At 33.2% G+C, this 26,013-nt stretch overlaps 1 protein-coding gene across 6 annotated transcripts in view; it reads left to right on the forward strand.

Annotated features, from left to right (window-relative positions):
• Positions 1-26,013, forward strand: part of ARFGEF1 (ARF guanine nucleotide exchange factor 1) — a 112,095-nt gene that overhangs the window by 65,522 nt on the left and 20,560 nt on the right. For all 6 annotated transcript variants that reach the window (XR_014018803.1, XR_014018804.1, XM_081266438.1 and 3 more), the window contains exons 15-27: positions 483-594; positions 968-1,173; positions 1,440-1,524; positions 5,227-5,398; positions 7,314-7,465; positions 13,133-13,261; positions 14,137-14,295; positions 14,521-14,671; positions 19,759-19,849; positions 24,755-24,795; positions 24,889-25,058; positions 25,418-25,569; positions 25,704-25,876. Coding sequence is in view for 4 of the 6 variants with exons in the window: in XM_081266438.1 (XP_081122564.1) it covers positions 483-594; positions 968-1,173; positions 1,440-1,524; positions 5,227-5,398; positions 7,314-7,465; positions 13,133-13,261; positions 14,137-14,295; positions 14,521-14,671; positions 19,759-19,849; positions 24,755-24,795; positions 24,889-25,058; positions 25,418-25,569; positions 25,704-25,876 (1,793 nt within the window). In the remaining 2 variants the exon portion in view is untranslated. The remainder of the gene's footprint in view (positions 1-482; positions 595-967; positions 1,174-1,439; positions 1,525-5,226; positions 5,399-7,313; positions 7,466-13,132; positions 13,262-14,136; positions 14,296-14,520; positions 14,672-19,758; positions 19,850-24,754; positions 24,796-24,888; positions 25,059-25,417; positions 25,570-25,703; positions 25,877-26,013) is intronic.

Below are 26,013 nucleotides of genomic sequence, written 5' to 3' on the forward strand. Positions count from 1 at the left end.
TTATGAATCAAGAAATATACCATCTTACAATAAAATGTCTGTGAAATGACCTGGATCAGTAAAGAAGGCCTTCCTTGTGAGGCTTCTTTTTATTCTGGTTCTTTTTGACTGGCAGTTGAATTCACTTTACCACTGACCTATACAGCTCCAGTCCTTTTTATTTTTCACTTTGAGACCAGGTTCCATTAAATTACTAAGGCTAGTCTTGAACTAGGGATCCTTCTGCCGTAACCTCCCCTGTCACTGGGATTACACATGTGTACCACCACACCCAGCTCATGGGAGACTCTTTTCTAAGAAAAAACGAATAAAACTTGGTAAATGTAGTATTTTTGTACATCCAGGTACAAATGATGATCTTATTTAAGATCCTGTGTTCTAAGTACTATTGGAAAACTAATTTATTGTAGTTTAAGATCCTCTTTTCAAGAATTACAAATGGTTTTGTTTTTAATGTTTCTGTTAACATTAACATCATCTAGATTTAATAAGAAACCAAAGAGAGGAATACAGTACCTCCAAGAACAAGGGATGCTTGGCACCACACCTGAAGATATTGCCCAATTCTTACATCAAGAGGAAAGATTAGACTCTGTAAGAATACCATTTTATTTCTTTTTTTCTGCAAATTCTTTTTAAATTATTAAAACATACTATGGAACCTTTAAAATGCATTCCTAAATATGTAATAAAACCTAAAGAATAACCTGGATAATGTATGTTTATCTAAATATATAAATATAACATAAATTTTGCTTTTTGTATTTTCTAAAGATACAATATCTTGATTTTTTTTTTAAAAATAAGCACATTGAGCACATTTAACTTTTAATTTTATGTTTAAAATTGTTAACCTGGTAGTTAAAAACCTGTGGATATTAACAGATTTTTCTTCTTTTTAAGAGGCTGTGAGGCAAATGCAATGTACTATTAGAATATCAGTTTCTATCTTTTGTTTTTATGTTAGACTCAAGTGGGTGAGTTCCTGGGAGATAATGATAAATTTAATAAAGAAGTCATGTATGCATATGTGGACCAACATGACTTTTCAGGAAAGGACTTCGTTTCAGCCCTTCGCATGTTTCTGGAAGGATTCCGTCTTCCAGGAGAAGCTCAAAAAATTGATCGATTAATGGAAAAATTTGCTGCAAGATACCTAGAATGTAACCAAGGGTAAGTAAGATGTTTCTTTTGTGAACCATATCCATGATAGTGTGCTAGGGAGGATCAGGGTTTCAGAGATAACAGGACATAATCCCCTGTCCTCAAGAGAATTTATATTATCTACTATCTAGAAGTAATAAGTAATATTCATAAAAAATTGTAATATGAGGTACAACATAAATTCTAAGAAAATTTAAAGTGCTTTTGGTTTGAGATGACTTACTTAAAGTATGAAACAATAAAGTTTATAATAATATATGCATTTATTTTTCCAGACAAACCCTTTTTGCTAGTGCAGATACTGCTTATGTTTTGGCTTACTCAATTATCATGCTGACCACAGACCTTCATAGTCCACAGGTATGTTTTCTTCTACATCAATTTTACAATAAATAGTAAAAATTTAATATATTATTTTGAATTCAGTTAAGCACTAGTTGAAATTTTAATGTTATATAGTTAAACTGGTTGGTTACCAAATTGGTATTTTTAGTTAGAGTAGGTATACATTTTACAAAAGCAATCCCTATAGATAATTCTAAGTAGACTTTTGAGTATATGCAAAATATGTCTGTATTTATCATTCTCATAATTGACAATTTTTGAACAGTTTTAAGGTAAATTTTAATCTAAAAAGATGTTTATAAGTTGCTTGTGTGTACTTGTTGCAATATGAGAAAACACTTTACATAACCATCTTTATTTTTTTTTTATTGGATGTTCACAACATTACAAAGCTCATGACAAATCATATTTCATAGATTAGAATCAATTGGGTACATAACCATCTTTAAAAAAAACTTTTTTCAAACTTAAACAGTAGAAAAATCTGTGGCCTTTATAGTTACCAATTTATGGTCAGTCTTCTAGCTACATCCCTTACTTCCCCCAAGTAAATTTGAGGTGAATCCAGATATTATTACATCTGTATTTATTTCAGTGTGTATCTCTAAAAGAGAAATATTGTATTTAAACCATAACCACAATACCATCACACCTAAAATATTAGTATTATTTTTAAAATTGATCAGACCTCTGGGAAATGTTCAAATTTCATTTACCACATCAAATTCATAATTCCTTCTTAAATATTACCCACTTTTTAAAAGTTATTTTTAAAGTTTCTAGTATTCTGAAACCACACTTTGATATCCTTAGGTAAAATTATCTTTATAGATTATTTGCAAGAATTTCTTAGTACTTCTAGGGATGGGTATCTAATGAAACTTATTAGTCTTTGGATGTAAATTAAATTATTAAATTATGTTCATATTAATCTGAGATGTATTGGAACAATTAAAATTTATTTGCAGTTTGAGATTAAACTTTACAGTACAGGGATTTTTTTTTGGGGGGGTGTTCAGAGATGTTGAAGATTGGGTCCATATGGAAAGTATCTATTAACATAAGGCAGAAGGAGTATGTATGATGTTATTCCTGTTTTAAACACCAGAACTGAAAAACTGTGGATGTGCCATCTCTTGTCCTAAAGACAAAATACCATTAAGTTCAAGATTGCTACCTATATTTGAAGAATAAACCAAAGTTTGTGATAGCAGATAGTACCTTCAGGATTTGGAGATTGACTTGGTTTTATATTCAAGATTGACTTGGTTTTAATTAGCTTTTTAAAAATTATATGTAGTTAAGATTGTGATCATTTAACATTTGTTGTGGCATATTGTTCAAATTGTAGTCAAAGCAGCCTCTCTTCAGGGTTTTTATTATCCAGTGTGACTACTTTTTTCCATGACGAAAGGCAATCCATAGATAATGATTTATTTAGATGTTATTATTATCAAAGTTTTCAGTCTTACAATAGAAATTACAACCTGGACTTACAAATCTTTATTTTTAGAAGATTATTATTTTAAAGACATTTGGTTTTATAAATATAAGCAACATCATATACAACCATGCTATAAATCTTCCTAAGTGTGTGTGGATATTCGTGTTATTTAGAAGAAATGTTAAAAACTCCTTTTATATGTTTTGATAAATACTCAGATTGTTAGAGTCGTTGAACACATACCAGTTAGGGAGCATTATCTTAACGGTGTTTTGTCTTTAGGGCAAGAGATTTATCCATGAAAAATGCTTGGTGTTCTAGCTTAGTGGTAGCAATCTCGAACTGTTCCTTATTCAAGTGATGATGTGCATACAAGTTCCTGTGAAGCTAAGTAGTCTGTTAGAAAATTGAACTCAAAATCTTGGCCCCAGGTGATTTATGAACCATAACAAGTAACATTTTTAAAAAATACAAATAACTTAAAGGAGTTCCATAAAACCAGTTTTTCTCAGTGTTAGTTTTTCCAAAGTTCAAATATAGGTGAATTTTAGCAAGTTATTTATCTACCTTATTCACCTAAAATATTTATGGTTAGGCTACCTTTTGTATATAATACACATCAGAGAAGGTTTTTTTTAATTGCAGTATAGTTAAAACATATTCGAATATGTGTTTACATTAATGTTAACCAGTAGTATTGACCAGCTTTGCATGATTTAAACACTGAAGTAATTCAGGTATATCAGAATAAAATTCAAGAGTGGAGCATTCCATAAAAGATGTCAGGAGAAGAAAAGTAGAATAATGTTTTACGCTGCTTCCAGAATTCTACCACAGCAGAAGTGTGCCATAGTGGGATTCTGCTCATACCCAAATGCACAGACATTTTGCCATATTTAAAATTTTCTGAAATGTTTTACCATACTCAAAATTTCCAGGTGATTTTTATTTTTCTTTATCTTTTTCTTGACAGTTTTGTTATTCTCAAATGTCTTTTTTAAAAACACATCTGTCAGAACTTCAGGGAAATGGCTTGCTTACATTCATATTTTTTAATGTCGTGACTTAAAGATGATTTTTTTGAAGTTATAATATTCTAGGTCTTTATTCCATTAATAGTAAGTTCTATGGTAATATTTCTACAGTTTCATAGGAAAAGCACTCCTATCAGTGCTTTTCTGACACATTGGAAGGATTTTACTTGCAAAGTAATGTGAACTTAAATAAGTATATATACCTGTTATATCCTGCACCTTATTGTTCTGAGAACATTTATGCAGATTTATAAGAGCTTTATCTTTAGAATTACTTTTAATTCTTTATGGAAGGTAGTAGGAATATATCTTATTAAATATTTCTTCAGAGATAACATATAAGATTTCTGGGCTTTGTCTATCTGAATTTCTGGAGATATAGTATGGACATTTTTGCTAAATCAATTCCCAGATTTGGTGATGGAGCTGCCATTTTAAAAATTATAAATTTGTACTCCTCAATTTATTTAAGTAAAACATTCCTATTCAGAATATTTTGGTGGGCGGGGGGTGGATACCAGGGATTAAACTCAGGGGTGCACTCCACCACTGAGCCGTATCCCCACCTGTTTTATATTTTATTTAGAGACAGGGTCTCACTGAGTTGCTTAGCACCTCGCTTTTGCTGAGGCTAGCTTTGAACTCGTGATCCTCCTGCCTCAAACTTCCAAGCCACTGGGATTATTTGTGCACCACCACGCCTGGCCTTCAGAATATTCTTAGATAAGACAAAACATTTAGAAGGATACTTTGCCCAGATCACATACTATTATTCAGTTGCCATAATCTCTCAGAATGTTATCTGATTTTAAACAAATTTCAACTGCATAGTTATTTTTGCATCTGCTGTTTTAGAAAATCAGCTTTTAATTCATTGGCAAAATGTTTGTTTTTCTGCAGTAATATTTGAATCTTTTTGATTCTGTGTTTCAAATAATTGTGTTTCTAAAAGAGAGCTCTTAAATCTTAGGCTAAAACAAATAACTTCATTCATTCTAGTCTCCCTCCTTATCAAATACTCATGTCTATATCAGAGCAAGGTGAATTCTTATATGCCAAAAATGGGTCTTTTCTATGTTCATTTTTTATGACTTCCTTTTTTTAAAGGTATGTTTTGTTGAATATTTTCTACTTTCAGTCATCAGGGTATTTATAAAATTTCCTAAATATTCAATTTGCTAAAAAATGAGTGAATTTTTTATGTTAATTTTAGAGAATATAATGGTTTTTCCTATCTAGGTTAAAAACAAAATGACAAAGGAACAGTACATTAAAATGAATAGAGGTATTAATGACAGTAAAGACCTTCCTGAAGAGTATCTGTCAGCCATCTATAATGAAATAGCTGGGAAAAAGATATCCATGAAAGAAACAAAAGAACTAACAATCCCTACAAAATCAAGTAAACAAAGTAAGTATCTGAATCAGTTGAATCCTGGTGTGTACAAGGGGAAAAACATGGGTTCATAAGAGTTTATTACTTGATTTAAAATAAAGTAACCCCATATAACTTTGGGATAGAACTATGTTTTGACAAGAAGTATTATATACAGTTTGTATTATATACAGTTTGGTGATATGATTGTATGTTTCCCATATTTTGAAGAAGGAACACTGACCAGTGACTAATGAAAAACACTAAATAATTGCACGTTAATGTGTACTTGTTTAGCAGTTAATCTCAGCAAGAATTTGGAGGCCAAAGAGATTGGTCAACTCTGTCTTATTTTCTGCCTTCTTTTCATCTGTAAGCAGCGTAACTGTCTTTATACCCATCATTAATCATAAATGAAAGGTGAAAGTAGCAGTGACTAGAAGAGGTGGGAAGGTTAGGATCACTGAAATTGGAAATGACTACCTCAATCTACAAATTATGCCACTGTTGAGTCCCTAGATCTAACCAGCCAATGGTGGACCCAGTTCTGGTCTAAACACTATGTACATGAAGGCTGTGGTGATTAAATTAGAGCTATCATCTGCAGGACATTCCTGGCCCTTTTAGGGTAATGGTTCAAGAATATACTCATAATATTTAAAGAGAAAGAGGATTCCTACCTTGCTGATTATTTCTACTTAGAAGTGAAATCTCAAGCTTGAACAGATTACAGTAGCAATCCTGCTAACAAGAAAGAAGCAGTGAGGTCCTTATGCTTTGTCTATTTCTAAAAGTTGGATTATGGAATCAGAGGCTAGGGAAATAATGTCAGAAAGAATATAACTTATCTATGGAATTTTAATAAATTTATCCTCACTTAGAGATGAGGAAAATTGTGTCCAGAGAGATCAGGAAAAAGAATCAGAATCTATGAGCTGACTATAGTATAAAAACTTTTATTCAGTCTCTGTCCTTAAAACACAGAGAAGTTAAGTGGCAAAGCCAAGTCTTGAACTAGTTCATCCTTGGCTCTTACTCTGGTTGGTAGTGTTATTTAATCTCTGCTTATAACATTAAATATATTAATCAAGCCTTTATTTTTACACTTGAGTAAGATGCCTATTATCTATTTAATTTCTTCCTCCTATGTTATACTTGAATTCCTCTTTTTTTGGCCTCTTTTGTCTGTGATGGTAGGAAGTTCATAAGAAATATAAGGAAACAGTGATGTGCAAAAAACAATAAAATTACCTTCGAGAGGGGGCTGGGGTTGTGGCTCAGTGGTAGAGTGCTCATCTAGCATGCATGAAGCACTGGTTTCAATCCTCAGCACAACATAAAAATAAAGATATTGTATCCACCTAAAACTAAAAAATAAATTTAAAAAAATTACCTAGGAGTGTTAGGGCCAGTGTTTTCTTGCTAACTCAGGACTATCTTTCAAACACATGAAGTACAAGAATCCCATTGCTTTTTCCTATTTTCTGCAGTTCTCCTATGTCACATTTGGATTGTTACTCTAACATTTTCATTGTGACAACTCACCTGCTCTTACTCTCCTTTTTGTAGATTTTCCACTTACTCCTAAAATTGTTCACCATTTTAAAATGAACAATTCTATTGACATTTAGTAATTTACAATGTTGTACAGTCACTACCTCTGTCTAGATCCGTATGTTTCATTACCCCAAAATAAAGCCCTGAATCCATTATACAGTTATTCCCCTGTTCCCTTTCCCTCTAGACCCTGGCAAATACCAGCCCACTTTCTGTTTCTATGGATTTACCTATTCTGGATATTTCATGTAAGTTGAATTATATAAGACTTTTTGTGTCTGGCTTCTTAGGATCTTTTTTACTTAGTGTTAATTACCAGTGTTTATTTGGCAGTAAAACATCAAAATAGCATTTTAAATGCTTTATTGAATGCCAATTTTGTTTATTGTTTCAGATGTAGCCAGTGAAAAACAAAGAAGACTTCTGTATAACTTAGAAATGGAACAGATGGCCAAGACAGCTAAAGCACTCATGGAGGCTGTGAGCCATGTTCAGGCACCTTTTACAAGTGCAACACATTTGGAGCATGTGAGGCCTATGTTTAAGGTTAGAATTACTAGTAACTTTTGATTGCAATATACATTTTTATATAATTTTTTCCAGCATATTTTTAAGAAAAAAATAGTACATTTGACCTGGAAGCTATTGCCTATTACTTTAGGGCATAGTGGATATAAATTACAGAAAATAAGAAGAGGTATGCACTATAAGAAATTAATAGGCACATGATCCTAGGAATTAGAAAGCTTTTGGAGAATGGTCATTAATCCTTGGCCTGTTTTTCTCTAAGTGAGTTGGACTGAAACCTTTGGAGTTAAACTCAGATTTCAAAGTCATGCTGTGGCTCTTGCTCTCTCAATGCTTCTAGCCCGTGAACTAATATAAGGGTTCTGAGTGTGCCTGGAGCCCAGAAAGTAGGTTAAGGATCAGAAGAGAATGTTATTTGTGTTTGTGGTTTGATTTAGTAAGACTAATGTCTATTGGTTCTTTGCAGTTTGATTTCCCTTTACTTCTTAATCCTCCTATTCTGACCTTTCTCCAAATTCCAAAATGAGTAAGCAGTGCATCATAAGAGTTATAGAGAAGTAGAGCGGAATCAGTTAATTTTGAAAAGCTAAAGTGAATGAAATGTTCCAGTTCATAAGACAGTCTACTAAGATCCTCTGTGGAGACTGAAGATCATAATTCAAGTTATCATTCTAATTCTAGCTATATATATGTATAGGTAGTGAAAAATTACAGGATTTCTACATTCAAGAGGTTTTGTTTTAAATAATTTTATACCTTCATTTTGCTTTTCTTTTCAGATAGCTTTTTGGGAGGGAGGGGAAGAGTGTTTTTTGTCATTGTTAAATAAAATAAGAAAGATACCATAATCTACTGCTCGGAAAAAAAAAATTGTTATTCTGTGTATGTACAACTTTTCTATCTTAAACAGTTGTGATCATACCATGTAAAGAATTTTATATTTTTCTGTTTCTCTGTTTCTCTATTTCATTAAAAATTCTTCATAAACAGCTTTTATGATCTAGTCACTGGATTAACTGTAGTGATATAAACATACTCCAAGATAGATTTAAGAATCAGTCTTTTCACTAGGGTGGTAGCACACGCCTGTAATCCCAGCAGCTCAGGAGGCAGAGGCAGGAAGATTGCAAGTTCAAAGCCAGCCTCAGCAACTTGGTGAGGCCCGAAGCAACTTAGTGATACCCTGTCTCAAAATAAAATATAAAATGGACTGGGGGTGTGGCTTAGAGTTAAGTACTCTGGGTTCAATCCCAGATACCAAAGAAAAGAATCAGTCTTTCCCCTCAGTGCCATTTCTACTACCACTGCCATATTCCAGAAATTCTTATTTCTGCCTCTGAAATAAGTACCATAGTACTATAAGTACTAAGTACTATAGTACTCTCCAAACTGGTATCTTTACATCAACTTTTATATTTCTCTTATCCATTTACGAAGGCCGTAGTGATCTTTTCAAAATACAAAATGAAATGCCACTTTCTTCCTTAAAGCCTTACACTATTTTTTTTATTACCTCTTTTTATTCAATTGTCACAACTAAATGGAAATAGGTAAGGCACATACTGTTTCCCTTTGTTTTATGACCTAGATTATTAGAGTTTAGAGTAATTTTGTGACTGCAGTGTCCCGTAGACCAAACAGGTACCTTAACCCAGGTTTCCTGAATCTTACATTGACGATGTTATAAAACCTAATATATTAATAGAGTTTCTAGAACTCCTATGGTTTGGCTCCACCTGCCTCTCTGAATATCATAGCTGAACATCTTCTGTCTCTTACTGTTCTGCAATCACATTCGCATTCTTTCAGTTTCTAGAATGTCTCACATTCTTTTCAGGGTATTCATACAAGGTATGTCCTTTGTCTAGAATGTTTGTTCTTTTTTCTAAGTAGTTTCCTTTTTATTATAACATGCTCTCCATTTCTTTCATTATATTTATAATAGTTTGATGATTTATACATATATACAGCATATATGTACATATATTTTTATGTGTGTGTGTGTGTGTGTTTATTAGGCAAGAGACTATGTTCACTTTTTCCAGTATAAGCATAGCTCCTGGCTTGTGGTTATTGCTCAATAAATAAGCTTTGGTGGGCTGAGGTTGTGGCTCAATGGTAGAGCACTTGCCTAGCATGTGTGAGGCACTGGGTTTGATTCTTAGCACCACATATGAATAAATAAAATTAAGTCCATTGACAACTAAAAAAATATTTTAATACATAAATAAGCATTGACTAAGGAGAAGGACTGACTGATAATATCATTCTAGGAATTTAAGGGTCATAATCATTTGGGGAGGGGCACTTTACCATTGAGCTACATTCCCAGCCCCTCTTGTTTTGAGACAAGTTCTCACTGAGTTACTGAGGCTGGCCTTGAATACAATCCTCCTGCCTCAGTCTCCCAAGTAGCTGGGATTACAGGTGTGTGCCCCCATGTTCAGTGGATATAAACATTTTTAATAATTTTTAAATGCATTGAAAATTATATTTCATAAAGGTTTACAGTTATAAACAGGCAGTTTCACTGAAGCAGAATATTATTTAGGTGTAATTTTATAATCATTCTTTTTGATTCCCAGTGAAGTTGAACATTTTTTTCCACTGGCTTTAGTTAATAAGTTTATAAGTACTACACCTTATATGCTTTTCATAGCATCTCTCTGTGGTGACATCTTCAAGTATTATAAGAAAAAGAAATATGAGGTTTGAAGATATTAAGTGGCAGAGCAAAGATGAGCAAGAACATAGGAACTGTGGATTATGTTTGTTGAAAGATTGTAAGCTTTTAATTCTAAATTTTCTGAAGTTTAGAAGCAAAGCTCTTGAGTAACTATTTTTTCTTAGAATGCTAAAACGTTATAGACTTTTAAAAAATTCCAGTTGTCATTTATTTAGAACACTGACAAAAATATTTTTCATCTTCATGGCTACATGGATAGTTTTGCTTTGTTTTTATTGTTCACAACATTACAAAGCTCATGACATATCATCTTCCATACATTTGATTCAAGTGGGTTATGAACTCCCATTTTTTACCCCAAATACAAGTTGCAGAATCACATCGGTTACACATCCACATTTTTACATAATACCATATTAATGACTGTTGTATTCTGCTACCTTTCCTATCCCCTACTATCCCCCCTCCCCTTCCCTCTCATCTTCCCTCTCTACCCCATCTGCTGTTGTTTAATTCTCTCCCTTGTTTTTTTTTTTCCCCCTTTCCCCTCACAAACTCTTATATGTAATTTTGTGTAACAATGAGGGTCTCCTTCCATTTCCATACAGTTTCCCTTCTCTCTCCCTTTCTCTCCCCCGACTCGTCTCTGTTTAATGTTAATCTTTTCCTCATGCTCTTCTTCCCTGTTCTGATCTTAGTTGCTCTCTTTATATCAAAGAAGACATTTGGCATTTGTTTTTTAAGGATCGGCTAGCTTCACTTAGCATAATCTGCTCTAATGCCATCCATTTCCCTGCAAAGTCCATGATTTTGTCGTTTTTTAGTGCTGTGTAATACTCCATTGTGTATAAATGTCACAGTTTTTTAATCCATTCATCTATTGAAGGGCATCTAGGTTGATTCCAAAGTCTAGCTATTGTGAATTGTGCTGTTATGATCATTGATGTGGCAGTATCCCTATAGTATGCTCTTTTAAGGTCCTCAGGGAATAGACCGAGAAGGGCGATAGCTGGGTCAAATGGTGGTTCCATTCCCAGCTTTCCTAGGAACCTCCATACTGCTTTCCATATTGGCCGCACCAATTTGCAGTCCCACCAGCAATGTACAAGTGTACCCTTTTCCCCACATCCTCACCAGCACTTATTGTTGCTTGACTTCATAATGGCTGCCAATCTTACTGGAGTGAGATGGTATCTTAGGGTGGTTTTGATTTGCATTTCTCTGACTGCTAGAGATGGTGAGCATTTTTTCATGTACTTATTGATTGATTGTATGTCCTCCTCTGAGAAGTGTCTGTTCAGGTCCTTGGCCCATTTGTTGATTGGGTTATTTGTTTTCTTATTGTCTAATTTTTTGAGTTCTTTGTATACTCTGGATATTAGGGCTCTATCTGAAGTGTGAGGAGTAAATATTTGTTCCCAGGATGTAGGTTCCCTCTTTACCTCTCTTATTGTTTCTCTTGCTGAGAAAAAACTTTTTAGTTTAAGTAAGTCCCATTTGTTTATTCTTGTATTTAACTCTTGGGCTATGGGCGTCCTATTAAGGAATTTGGAGCCCAACCCCATGCTGCTGCTGCTTCTGCTGCTTCTGCTGCTTCTGCTGCTTTTTGAATGACTTTTATCAAGGTAGGGAGGAAACTAAGGGCCTTACAACATCCTACTCTAGTGATTTTTGCTTCTTGATGACTTACTAAAAGCAGTGAATACTTTTACATCAGATATTTCAAAGTGTATGCGTTGTTTTTAAATTTTTTTTGTTGTTGTAGATGGGCACAATACCTTTTGTTTGTTTGTTTGTTTGTTTGTTTAATGTGGTGCTGAAGATCAAACCCAGCGCCTCACACATGCTAGGCAAGCACTCTACCGCTGAGCTACCACCCCTGCCCTCAAAGTATATGTTTTGGTATTAGGATTTTCCATAGTCAAAAAATAATCCTTCTTTTATGTAATTTTGTATAACAATGAGGGGCTCCCTCCATTTCCATGTGATTTCCCTTTTTTTCTCCCTTTCCCTCCCACCTCATGACTCTGTTTAATGTTAGTCTTTTCTTCCTGCTCTTCCTCCCTGTTCCGTTCTTAGTTGCTCTCATTATATCAAAGAAAACATTTGGTATTTGTTTTTTAGGGATTGGCTAGCTTCGGGGAATGGGATAACAAACATGGAGGGAAATGAATTACAGTAGATGGGGTAGAGAGAGAAGATGGGAGGGGAGGGGAAGGGGGATAGTAGAGGTTAGGAAAGGTAGCAGAATACAACAGTCACTAATATGGCAGTATGTAAAAATGTGATGTGCAACCGATGTGATTCTGCAATCTGTATTTGGGGTAAAAATGGGAGTTCATAACCCACTTGATTCTAATGTATGAAATATGATATGTCAAGAGCTTTGTAATGTTGTGAACAACCAATTTAAAAAAAATAACCCTTCTTGGTTTTATATTATAGTTTTATTAGGTATTCAGAGTTTTGAGATTTAATTTTAGTATTTGTTGTCTTCCACAACCTGTAATGAGGAAAGATTTTATTAAAGTTTTTTTTTTTTAATATTGTCTAACTAGGAGCCAGAGGTATCACTGTCTCAGTGTAAAACATTTAAAAAATTAAGCTAAATGATGTCCAGGTAACAGGTTTAAAGAAAAGAGAATAATATAATTTGTTGGAAGTTGGAAAATGATTACAAGGATTTTATTGGAAATAAAAGAGTCTGAATTTTCACTAGGATCAAAGCTTGCAAAGAGAGATGATTTCTGAAGTCGGGTAAACTAATATTTTTATGAATATTCACTATTCATTTCCATTTTTATTGATATGAATAATTTTATAGATGCTATTCTTAAAATATGTCTAAGGTTATCTACTGATTTTGTGATCTTGCTTTCCCACTTAAGCTCAGGCAGCATTTTATACTTTTCCCCCCTTTCTCTAAGAAGGCATTCTAGGTAATTATGCCATTTTTAACTTTTAGCTTGTTTAATTTTTAAAATTTTTAATTTTGCTAGTTGGCTTGGACACCTTTTCTGGCTGCATTCAGTGTGGGTCTGCAAGATTGTGATGATACCGAAGTAGCCTCTCTTTGCCTAGAAGGGATAAGATGTGCAATCAGAATTGCATGCATTTTCAGCATTCAGGTAATGCAGAATTTTGCCTTCATGAGTTAGTCTGGAAAACATTGATTATTTGTGCTGTTGTTGTTGTAGTTCAGTTCACAATATATTTTAATATCTAAGTTATTACCAACTAATTTCAAATTTGTGGAAGAATTAATTGAATCTTCATGTTTAATTTTTGGAGACTTTCTAATGGAAAGGGTGGTTCTACACTGACGTTTCTAAAATTTTTATCTTTAATTACATTTTGTTTCTCTAAAGAATATTACCTGTATAAAAAAGTTTTCAAGACTGAATTTCTGTATTAGAGTAATTGTTTAAACATGTTATTTGTTCACACTTAGTGAATCATATTTTACATTATATATGTATTTATTTTTATATTATGACTTAAGCTTATGAACAAGTTATCTTTAAGGGAACCAGTTCTGTTTTTGTATATGCTATATCTGAGAATAAATTTCAACCCAAACTTTTCTGTATTCTTTTTACTTAAGCACACTTCATATTTAATTGTAAATGTTTTGGCTTAGTATATAACAAAGCACAATTTATCTGTAGAGGGAGAAAATGAGCAAATTTATAAACCAGGATTTTGCCAATCTACATAGTACTTAAAACAAAGTACTCAATAAATATTTTTTTTTTACTGTATGAATTCCTTTGTTACCACCAAAATCTCAGCTTGAATTGATGTCTGTATTGCTTTTGAATTTGAGAAATTTATACTTTTTTTGTTTTATCATTTTAAATTATTTTGTGGCATTGTGTGTAAATTATGATATGTGATTTGTAAAAACTAAAAAATGGCTTGTCAGTAAGGCATTAGAGATGAGTCAATCTGCTGTATTTACAACCTATAAATAAAATTTTTTGTTTTTCTCTTTTTTTTTAAGTTGGAAAGAGATGCATATGTTCAAGCACTAGCAAGATTTACCTTACTTACAGTGAGTTCTGGTATTACTGAAATGAAACAGAAGAATATTGACACAATAAAAACACTTATCACAGTGGCTCATACAGATGGGAATTATTTAGGAAATTCATGGCATGAGGTATAACCATTTTATTTTCAACTTTGCAGTTTGGTTTATAAAATGAGCATTAGCTAAATATTCTGTCACTGACATGGTTAAGTGAGAAGTTACATTTAAAATAAGTACATTTTGATAAGATTTGTAATGTAATCTATGTTGAAGTCCTAGATGCATATGTTTAAATATTTTTGGTAGTGTATTTGTAACAGAATTTATATTTTCTTTTTCTTTTATGAAATGAAGATTCTGAAGTGCATCAGTCAATTGGAGCTGGCACAACTTATAGGAACAGGAGTGAAACCTCGATACATTTCTGGAACAGTGAGAGGCAGAGAAGGATCTCTGACTGGGACAAAAGATCAGGCTCCTGATGAATTTGTAGGTCTGGGGTTAGGTGAGAATTTAAAAAAATTTTTTTTACAAAGTATCAAAAATTATTTTTACGTTCTTTATTATAAATCACTTTATTGTAGCAGTGAGATATAATTGGAGAAATTAGATAAAATACATTTGATCTACTCTTATGCAAGGTGACTATATAGGAAACTAAGTCTTTTTGGCCTGGTCTGGTTTGCAGTACTAAAGTGATTCCTAATCTCAGTCTCGTACTTGGTACAGTTAAATTATCTGTGGCCCTATGCAGGCCTACCCTAACTTTTCTGCCAGTATAGAATCTTTTTCTTTTTTTTAAGTAGGCTTTCATTTTTTTTAATGTATTTTTATTTATCAGTATAGTATCTTTATCTAAAGTTTCACCTAGTACTTAGTATGGCCAAGAACTTCCAATTTTAACCCAATAGAACAAAAGAAAATAATAGCAAAAATGATGCAGAAAAATCAAAGACAGTACACTTTTAGTCATAAATGGAAGGAATTCCACCAAAGAAGAAGCAAAGTTTAGCCTTTGGCCCTGAGTGCTATGTTTCTGGGTTCAAATTCTGTGTTTTTATCTGACTAAATGTGATGTTACTTTAACTGTCTCTCTGAGATTGGGTTTTCACTTTTGTAAACTAAACTCATAAGATTGTTAAGATTAAACATGAATATATATGAATGGATTTAGCATAATTATTGGGCTGTTAGAGACTTTTGGAAACTGTCTGCCCTCCCTACCCTACTTCCAACCAAGAATATAGAGGCATGATTTAAAGAGAACAGTAAGGAATATGCTTAAGATCCAGGAATGTTTGCCCTTTTTAAGGCTTTGCATTGTAACTTTACATTTCTGGACATTTTAAAATCTTTTAGTAAGTCCCTGTTGCTGCTAGCAGGATAAGTTCTTAGGCAACCTAAAAGGATTTCAAACCTGGAAAAGGATCCGTGGGGGAAGAAGTAAATACCAGGACCATTTTGTGGTTTTAAATGGACTGAGAAAAATTAATTCCATATGCTAATCCTACTGCATCAATTAACAGTACAGTCTTTCTGTCATTGATACCATAGAAGCTAGGTAGTGTGAGGTCTGGGAGGTTAAGTTTCCTACATGATACCTAGATGATCCAACTGCAGGATTTGGAACTGCCTGAGCACCTGCATAGTGACTTAACATAACCTGAAAGTTCAACTCTAAACATTGGAACTATTAATTACTTCATGAGGTAGTATAAATGACAATGAAAACTATTTACAGGCAAGGGAAGTAATGGTACACTGATGGATTGAATAGTTTTGAAAATGCATAGGGAGTATGAGAAGGCAAAAGTTATTATTAAGTGTTCATTGCTGGTGCTCAGTTTTGGCAATTAGGTTACCATAAAATAAAACATAAGTAGAATATTTTAATCTTCTAAAAGTTTTAGTAGATAAGAAATAATAGTATTTTCTAATAATGTTTTCTAATATACTTGAAATTAGTTAATTTGTTCATGGTGGTGTTGTGCCACTTATTGTAAGGGTATGAGATGACTTGTCTTCTCCCTTCAGTAAAAGGGAATTTATGGAAAAATACATTTCAGAATTAGAAATGAAAAACAGTTCAGGCTTCAGGCCAACTCCCAAAACCAGTTACTCTCTCATACTCTTTATGTTTTCTCTTGTGCTATCTACTTTTCTGTTTTATCTGCTCCATTTTCCACTCGCCTTTAGTTCATCGGGCTCTCATTTTTTTTAGTTATACCCTTGGGGGGAACTACTAGCCTGTTGGCTTGGCCCACATTGGCTATCTCATTAGTTACCAACCAACTAACATGGCAGATCTCTACCCCATCCCTCTTTGCCCACCTACTTTGATAGCAGACACTTTCCTGAACCAGCTGATGTAGTTAGAATTTAAGCCAGAAGATGATGCAGCACAATAAGCCAGTTGAAAACTAATATTCTTCTTTAACAACAGTATCCATGCACCCATATCCACGTAACCAAGTTGACAGGATTGAATATAGTCTTTTTGTATCCATGTGGAATTGGTTCCCTTAAGCATATTAAAATACACACTCAAGTCCCTTATATAAAATAGTGTAATATTTTCATATAGTCTGTGTACATCCTCATGTATATCTTACATCATCCCTAGATTACTTGCAAACCTAAGGCATTGTAAATGGTCTGTGAATAGTTGTTACACTATATTGCTTAGGGAATAAGAAAAATAATAACATAAACTCCCTATATGTTCTGTTATAGATACACTTTTTCCCAAAAATATTTTTCTTTCTTTCCTTTTTTTTTTAACCACTGACCCACATCCCCAAGTCCTTTTTATTTTTTATTTTGAAACAGAGGCTCACTAAGTTGCTGAGGCTAGCTTTGAATTTGAGTTTCTCCTACTTAAGCTTTCCAAATTGCTGGGATTACAGACAGTAATCCCAGTGTGTCTTGCTCCCCCCAAATATTTTCATTCCATAGTTGATTGAATTCATGGATATGGTAACCACCGTGGATATGGAGAAGTGGGTGTATATATATTTTTCAAACTGTGATGAAAGTGTGTACTTTCTCTTTTTGGAAACTTGAAGCTTACCATTTTTAAAAATACATAGTGTCTATAATTTTTTTCCCCAGTACTGTGGATTGAAGCCAGGAGTGCTATACCACTGAGCTACATCCCCAGCACTTTCTATTTTTATTTTGAGACAGGGTTACTGTAGAGGCTGGCTTCAAACTTCTGATCCTCCTGCCTTAGCCTCCCAAGTAGCTTGGATTACAAGTATGTGCCACAGTGCCTGACTTAATTTTAAAATTTGAATCATGTTCATTCTGTTTTTTTAAGATACACTAATATATGAAAATGCCATGGCTTGATCTCTCATAAGTGTCTAAACAATACTCATAGTACATACATCTTTAGTACTTAGCGTAAATAGGTTTGCTTTTGAGTAATTTTTTGGTAAAATTAGAACTGTTTGCCTGTAGTACTGTCATATAATTATTTGGAAAGATTTCATATATTTGAGAAATGGGTACTTTGAATTCCTAGTCATTTATATATTCTTTAATTCCTTTAAATAGTTTTAATAATAATTATATATTGTATTAAATATAAAAGTATTGAAAGCTCTAGAAAGGACATTTCATTTGATACACAAAGCAAGTTAGGTGATGATTGGCATCATTTTTCTTTCATAGATTTTTCTTCCATTATATACCTATAATGTGTTATGTGCTCCTAGTGTTCCTTGACACTGTTTCCCTACCACCCAATTCTCTGTCATTTACTTCAGACTTTCATCTTTCCTGTCTTGTGTTATTCAAATAAACTCTTAATTTATCTCCCTGAACACTTCCCATTTCAGTGTTCTCTAAATACTATTGGAGTTATTTTTTGGAAAATAGATTGAAGTACATCAGTCTTCTAAGAGGTCCAGTGTTCTCAAAGGTAGTACGTTAAATATGGCAGTCAAAACTCTTCACATTCTGTCTTTATAGCTTCGTCTTCTACCTTTTTTCTTCCTTCTCACCCATCAAATTCTCTTGTTACGGCTACAGCCAACTATGGTGAAACATGACATGCCCTTACATGCTTGTATTTCTTTATGTAGTTACCTACTCTAATTTACTTTTTCTTCTGCTTCTTTTCCACATGGTCATCCTTTTAGGTTTCTACCTTGAATCAATATTTCATTGTATATGGAAACTTTCCATAGACAACACCCCATATTCTTCTTTTCCCTCTCAAAATCAGTTCTTGTTTTTAAGCAACTCACTTGTAATTCGATTCAGCCATGAAGTAATTATTAAATTATATTAAAGTTTACTATAAAAATGCCTGTCTTTCCTAGTGAGGAGTGTGATTATCTTTTTCATACTGTTCAGTTACTAGAATAGAATTTGAGTTCATCTGATTTAAATGACATCTTAACTGATGTGTTTGCATTCAGAATAGCATTTATTGAGTGTTTGGTCAGTTGCATCAACAAACATTTGTGAAGCACCTACCTGCTTTGAATGTAATATTGAATAAGGTAGGAGGGAACCAAAAAAGAATATGACTTGATTGCTAACATTTAGGGAACTTTTTATCTGTGTGATAAGGCAACATTGACATACCTGAAATAATTTGCATGAAATTGTTTGAAAATAATTCTGATTGGAGTAGTAATTATTAAATAATTGCTTAGTACAGAGCCATATAAGAATACTGAAGAGGAATCCTTCATTGAGAACTTAAATTGAGTTTTTGATTGTTGAGAGACAGCATGACTAGAGACGCATATTGGTTAAAATATTGAAGGCAAAGTGCCTTAATTACTAGGCTACAGTTTATACTTTATCTTGTAAGTAATAATAAACAAAATAAAGGTAATAATTTAGGAGTATTAATCAGGCAGGAGAATGATGGAGAGACTGAAGAGGGAAATAATTAGTAGTAGGAAAGTAAGTCTGGTAACTGTTCAGTAATCTAGTAATCCAGCACAGAGATTATGAAGTTCTCTGCTAAGTAGTAATGGACATAAACAAACAATATTTAAAACAAATCAAAAGATAGGTTAGTGACTAGTTGAATAGTGATGGTGGAGGAGGGAAAGGATATTCAAAGTTAAGATTTGAAAACTGGGGATATTATTTCACTGTTCAACATTTGGAATCAGTTTGGGGGGTAAAGATAAATGATTCTCTTGAATAAGAGAAAGAAATACAGGTAGAATTTTCAACAAGTGTTAGGGGATTGGAAATTGAATGACAGGGAAATTCTAATTATATGGAATTGGAATCATCCACAGAAGGTATCACTGGAATTGGGATTGGTGCTGTATTTCATAAACATTAAAGGAAATAAAGTCTAATTGTCATTAACTTTGTAATCTAAATCTACAGTGCCCCTAATTGGTGTAATCTTCGCTTTTGTGCCTTAAAACTCTGTCTTATATACTACCTTGTAAACCTCACTAAGCATATTTGCCCTATGTCACTGCTCCAAAAGAATTGTTCACCCAAGTCTTTGAAAAATAATTAATGTTAGAAATGTATTTTAGAACTGTAAGTGTATTCTTCCACTGAAATAATTATTTTCAAACTGAAACAACTCTTTTTTATTTGTGGTAGTCGGAGGAAATGTGGACTGGAAGCAGATAGCAAGTATTCAGGAATCCATTGGAGAAACCAGTTCTCAAAGTGTTGTTGTTGCTGTAGATAGGTAAGGTATTCATTTTCTTCCCTTTGCAGATGAGTACTATTTCAATTTTGTGGCATTTAGATATATTTTGCTCATTTTAAAAAAAGTGATTGCCAAAATCTTTTACTGAAGTAAACAACACTGTATTATGATATGCCATGATTTAGATAATGAAGTACATATAATATATGAGATGGGAAGAAGGTAAAATGGTATGAAAATTTAAGTTAAAATAAATATTAATGGGCATTAGAGAAATGGTAAACTTGATGAAAAAGAACATCAATATTTTATTTCTTTTTATAGAAAACTTCTTATCACTCATTGAAATGCAGTATAATTTATCTTTCTAGGTATCTCATATAAAACTGCAATATGGATAAAATGAAAGGGCTGTTAGAAATTTTTGTAAACTTCTTTGGAAAGGACTTAGAATTTATATATTATATACATTATTAGGTATTTCCCATTTTAGCTTGTTTTTAAAAAGAAAACACTTACCATGGTTTATTTTCCTATGGAATACTTCAGATTTTAAAATACCCAGCATGTAAAATTGTAACTTCTAGTATTTTTTTGAGGATGAGCTTTTCCCAGATCAATAACCCCCAAATTGAAAAATCACCATTTTATAACACTGAAATTTAATTTTTCTAACCACTTATGTTGGAAACTTTCAAAAATATATAATCTTAATAGCCTGAAGTCTAATGCCAACTTATTATTTATTTTCTTTAGATAAAACTTTTTGCTCTAAGTCTAGACAACTAGAGTATCCAATTACTGACCTTGAAATCACTTCCTGAAATTTTTTCTTTGAAAAGAATTCTTACTGTGCATGTTTTTTTTTTTTTTTTAATAGGAGAAGGGCATCATTTATCTTTTTCTTGAGAAGGTGGAAGAAAGATTATAGATCATCTTGTACCTACTATATGGCATGAAGGCTTGCCACATGTATTACTTCACTTAATCCTTTTACTAGTCTCATAAAATGAGTGTAAATTGAGTCCTCAATTTATAAATGAGGAAACTGGGACAGAAGACATTTAAATAACTTGCCAATAACCAGGCTAGTCTTATCTTGATTATTGTGATAACTATTTTATTCGGGTGGAGCCAATCTCTGCCTATCAGGCAGCCTGTCTCTTGTCTGCCTTTCTGCCTTTGTGTACAACTTCATAGTTGTGTAATAGTTGCCCTTCTGCTACAAGGCTATCTTCCAGTGATTTTCTTGCCTTCTAGAGAATCATCATTACTGTCTTCATAAGACTTTGTTTAGGCATTGTATCAATCTGGGCAAGATTTAACATTTTACCTTCTGCTTCTTTTCCCATAATATACCTTTTATGACCATACCTCATTTTAGTTTGTCCTACTATCCACTGTTCTGTTATATAAGGATATGTCACTCACTTGAGCACATTACATATCTGTTTCAAGAATGTCTGCTATTTCAGGGAAAACTTTGCACAGTTCTCTTAGTACTTTGTCATCTCAAGCTCATCATCACTAGATACTTCTGCAAATATAAATCTAATGTCCTATTTTATACAAAACCTTAATATTTAAAATTTAGCCTACAATGAAAACATTAGAAGTTACTAACTCTGATTTAGTGTAAGATTGTAATCTTGTGTGATGTATTTCACTTTCTTATTAAATTTCTTCTGATTTTCTTTCTTAATATGTTGTATTTTCATGCTGTATTCCAACACTAGCCCATAACCTAACTCATTGAGATAACACTGTAGTTAAGACAGTAGACAGACATCCTCCAGGAGAGTTCTGGTTTTGGCCACCAAAGTCTTTTTTTGTGTGTGTCCTCTTAGGCTTGTTGTTCTGAGTACTGTAATCTGTTATCACAAATATAGAAAGTAAACAAGAAAAAAATAAAAATTCTTCTATGTTTAATTCTTCATGGCTTGTTTCTTAACCAACTGAAAAAAAATGCGATTCCATGAAAACTTTTAAGATGATAAAATTTTCCAACTCTCTACTTTTATATTAGAAATCTTTTACCATTAAGAATTTAGGAGATTAGGGGCTTGGGATGTAACTCAGTGGTAGAGAACTTGCTAGGATGCTCAAGTTCAATCCCCATCATTGAAAAAAAATAAAACTTTAGGACCCCATTAGACACTTTCATCAAGTGCCTGACCCTGTGGCATTTGATAGGGTATAAGTTTCTAAATATTGTTCGACTGGAATTATTTGATAAGTATTACTAAATTGTATAAGGGATAGATTTTGTGCAAAAATGATTTACTTCTAAAGAGCTAAAGGTGTTACTTAGCACCAGGGTTTTTGTTTTATTATTGTTTTTTTAAACATACCATATCTAGCCTTATACTGGCACACCTCATACTTTGGAACATTGTCTCACCTATTAGAAAATATGTGCAGCACATTGCACCTGAGATAGCTCATAAATATCTTTCAGTTAAATATAAAAAGTAAATGTTATCTCTGATATTTCACTGTAAAAACCCTTTTACAAGTATGGTAATTCAAGCTGCTTGTGTGTTGCATACAGTTTTAAAATTTATTTTTTGCAGAAATTTTGCCAACCATTTTTTTGGCAGGGGTTGGGGGGCAATTGGTATTATGATATGGATAAAGCAGTGAGGTTACCAGTCTTTTCCCCCTCCTCATGCTTTTTAGGGCATGTCTTTTAATATTAGCAAGCAAGACTTTTTATACTTTGTCCTTTTGAGTGTCCATTTCATAGACTGACTTTGTGAAACCTAGCTCTGTTCTCCTGCCTTAGTATATTAAGGCTTAACTTTAAATGCCTCCACAGACTGCTGTGCCCTCCCATATGGCTTAACTTTAGTGGAGCATTGCTAGAAATAGAGTGACCCCTCAGATGCTACCAAAGTGAGTAGGAATTTGAATGCCCCTACCCAGGATGCATGCTCCCCTGCCTTCCACCATTACCCCAAGTCTCCAGAACATGTCTGACTGCTGATGGTAGTTCTCTGTCCTTGACCTATTCTCCACCATTTCACCACCTTCGGAGTTTGTTGCTTCCTTTCCCTGTGGTTGCATATAATCTCCATCTCTGCTTCTGTTCTTTTCCTTCTACACTTTGCCATTGCTTTCTTCACAGTTAAAAGTAAATCCTTTCTTGTTTCTTTTGTGTCTTTTCCTGTCATTTCTTCTTTACTATTTAATTTTGACTCTGGTGTGTGGTTTGTTTATAGCCTTTGCCTTCCATGGGAATACCTATAGTTGGAAAGAAATCAGCTGATCACAGCTGTATAGTTCAGTCTAGCGGTTTTCATTTTTGCTCATGTGGGAGCTTTGTAGGCTTTATATATTTTTAATTTCTGGGTTTATTCCAACCACTAGATGAAGTGGGACCTGTTTACTCTTGATTTTCCCCCATGTTGTTTCTTCTGCCAGATTTTTGTATTATTGATTCATTCTACGGAAGAACATAGAATATCTAAGACATTCCTTTCAAAAGAGCTCAGCTTTTGAGTTTCCTGCCTTGTTTTTGTTAATTATTGTCTGGATATATAGACAAACATTCAGGGACATTGAAGTTAAAAAAAATCACTTAATTCATGTTTTGTTCAGGTAAGTATGAGGCAGTGTAGAGAAGTGATTAAGAGGGTAGACTCTGGAGTTAAGCCTGTCTTGGTTTGAATGTTGACTCTAGCTTTTAACTAGTTCTGTGACTTTGGGGAAATTATTAAATATCTTTTTGTCTCAGTTTCTGTGTTTATAAAATACAATAATACTTCACAGAGTTATTTTTATTAAATAAATGTGTGTGTGTATTAGCACTAGAATAGTACCCACTTTATTATTGGTAGCTATTATTATTATTACTGTTATCTTTAAGCTTAATATTTGACCTGCTTCTGCCTTTAAGGTTTCCTTTTTGTCATGCAAATTATATTGTGTACATTTTAAATTGAGGAATATTATCCAACCTGTGAAGGTTTAGTCACATTAAACCCTTGCTTATAAACTCAGAATATGGGAAAGAATACAGATTTTAGAAGGAAAAAGGACTAATATGTTAATGCTGAAATTTTTTATGAAATCGAAACACAAAAAAAGAAGTCAACAAAGAAAACTGGGCAAAGCTGGGTAACATAGTTTAAGCATATCAATGTCCTAAGGAAAGTGACCAAGCCCCTTGTTTAAAATAAGACTATTTGCAGGTTTATCTCAAACCACTTCTAACCATAAATGGATTTTCTAATCAAATGTATATTATAACAATAAAGTATATGCATTTATAAATGTATGCATATACATGTGTATATGTGTGTGCGCAAGCATGTGCGCGCGCGCGCACACACACATACACACACACACACACACACACACACACACACACTTTTTCCCCCTTTCCCCCAGTATTGGGGATTGAAACCAGGGGCACTTGACTGCTGAGCTACATACTCAGACCTTTTTATTTTAAGACAGTCTCACTAAGTTGCTGAGGCTGGCTTCAAATTTGGGATCCTCCTGTCTCAGCCTCCTAAGTAGCTGGGATAATTGGTGTGCATCACCATATACCCAGCATTTTTTTAAAGAACTTTATTAATGCTAGTAGACAAATCAGGTAAAATGAAAAATTCTTCATTTCATAGTGTACTAGTTCATTTGTTTCACAAATGAATATTTTTCTTTTTCTTAGAATCTCATCACATACCTATATGATATTTGTAAATCTAATAAAATTACAACTATATGTATGTACTCTAGTAACATTGGCAAAATGACACATTTGGACATGGGAGGGAACTGCTATTGTTATTTAACTGATGAGAAATGTTCATTTGACTACCTGATATTTTTTTCTCTAAAACAGATAAAAATGGCTAATACCCAGGCCACTTAACTTTTGAATTGACATAACAGGAGTAAAACTTTATTAATTTTTAAAACTTATTTTATTTTCCCCAGAATATTCACAGGGTCTACAAGGCTAGATGGAAATGCTATTGGTAAGTATGTGTATTCTATTTACAAACAAGCCCTTTGCCTTAAAAAAAGTTTTTAAGTTGAATTAAAAAAATGTATATGCATTTATGTTATAGTGGATTTTGTCCGTTGGCTCTGTGCTGTGTCTATGGATGAATTACTTTCTACTACACACCCAAGAATGTTTAGTCTACAAAAAATAGTAGAAATATCATACTACAATATGGGAAGAATAAGATTGCAGTGGTCTCGGATTTGGGAAGTTATTGGAGATCATTTTAATAAGGTATTTGAATAATTATAGCATTTGTTTATATTTGTAATATTTTTCTTTGTTTAAAATTGAGACTCTTTTCCTTTCCCACAGTTGCCTATTACTTTTTCATAATTAAGCTCAGAAAACCCTTTGAGTCCTGTTCTTTTTTTTTTTTTTAAGAAATGATTGCTCAAGGTTTTAAGGATTTATTTAAAATATCTATTTTCTTGTTGAGAAATAATTTTTACTATACCTAGTGCCTTTATGGAGACTTAGGATTTATCTACTTATGCTGCTAACTTTGTAATTTTTCTAAGGCAAATAAAGGAAAAAGATTTATAGATTTTCACCACTGACATTAGCATCTTGCTTTTTTGTTGCCAATACAGGTTGGCTGCAATCCTAATGAAGATGTAGCTATTTTTGCAGTGGACTCTTTGAGGCAATTGTCAATGAAGTTTTTAGAGAAAGGGGAGCTTGCAAATTTCAGATTTCAGAAGGATTTCTTAAGACCTTTTGAACATATAATGAAACGGAACAGGTATTATGTTTGTGGAATTGCTCCATACCAGAAAAACCTTTCTATTTCCTATAGTAGGGGGAAAACAGAAGCGGGGAGGGACTCGTGTGAGTTTTGTTTGTATGCATATCCAAGCAATTACATTAATATTTTAGGTCTCCAACAATTCGAGATATGGTTGTACGGTGTATAGCACAGATGGTTAATTCTCAAGCTGCTAATATTCGGTCTGGGTGGAAGAACATATTCTCTGTATTTCATCTAGCTGCGTCTGATCAAGATGAAAGCATAGTGGAACTTGCATTTCAAACAACAGGGCATATTGTCAGTGAGTATTCTTTAAACTATGCCCAAGAAAGAAAGAAAAGCCTAATGTATTCAGAAAGAAAGAAAAACCTAATTCCAGTACAGTTAAGATTAATGTTTAGCAAATCTTGCCTACGGAACCAGAATAAACAAATATTT

Source organism: Spermophilus citellus (assembly GCF_964194105.1).
Source record: "Spermophilus citellus genome assembly, chromosome: 14".
Lineage (NCBI taxonomy): Eukaryota > Metazoa > Chordata > Mammalia > Rodentia > Sciuridae > Spermophilus > Spermophilus citellus.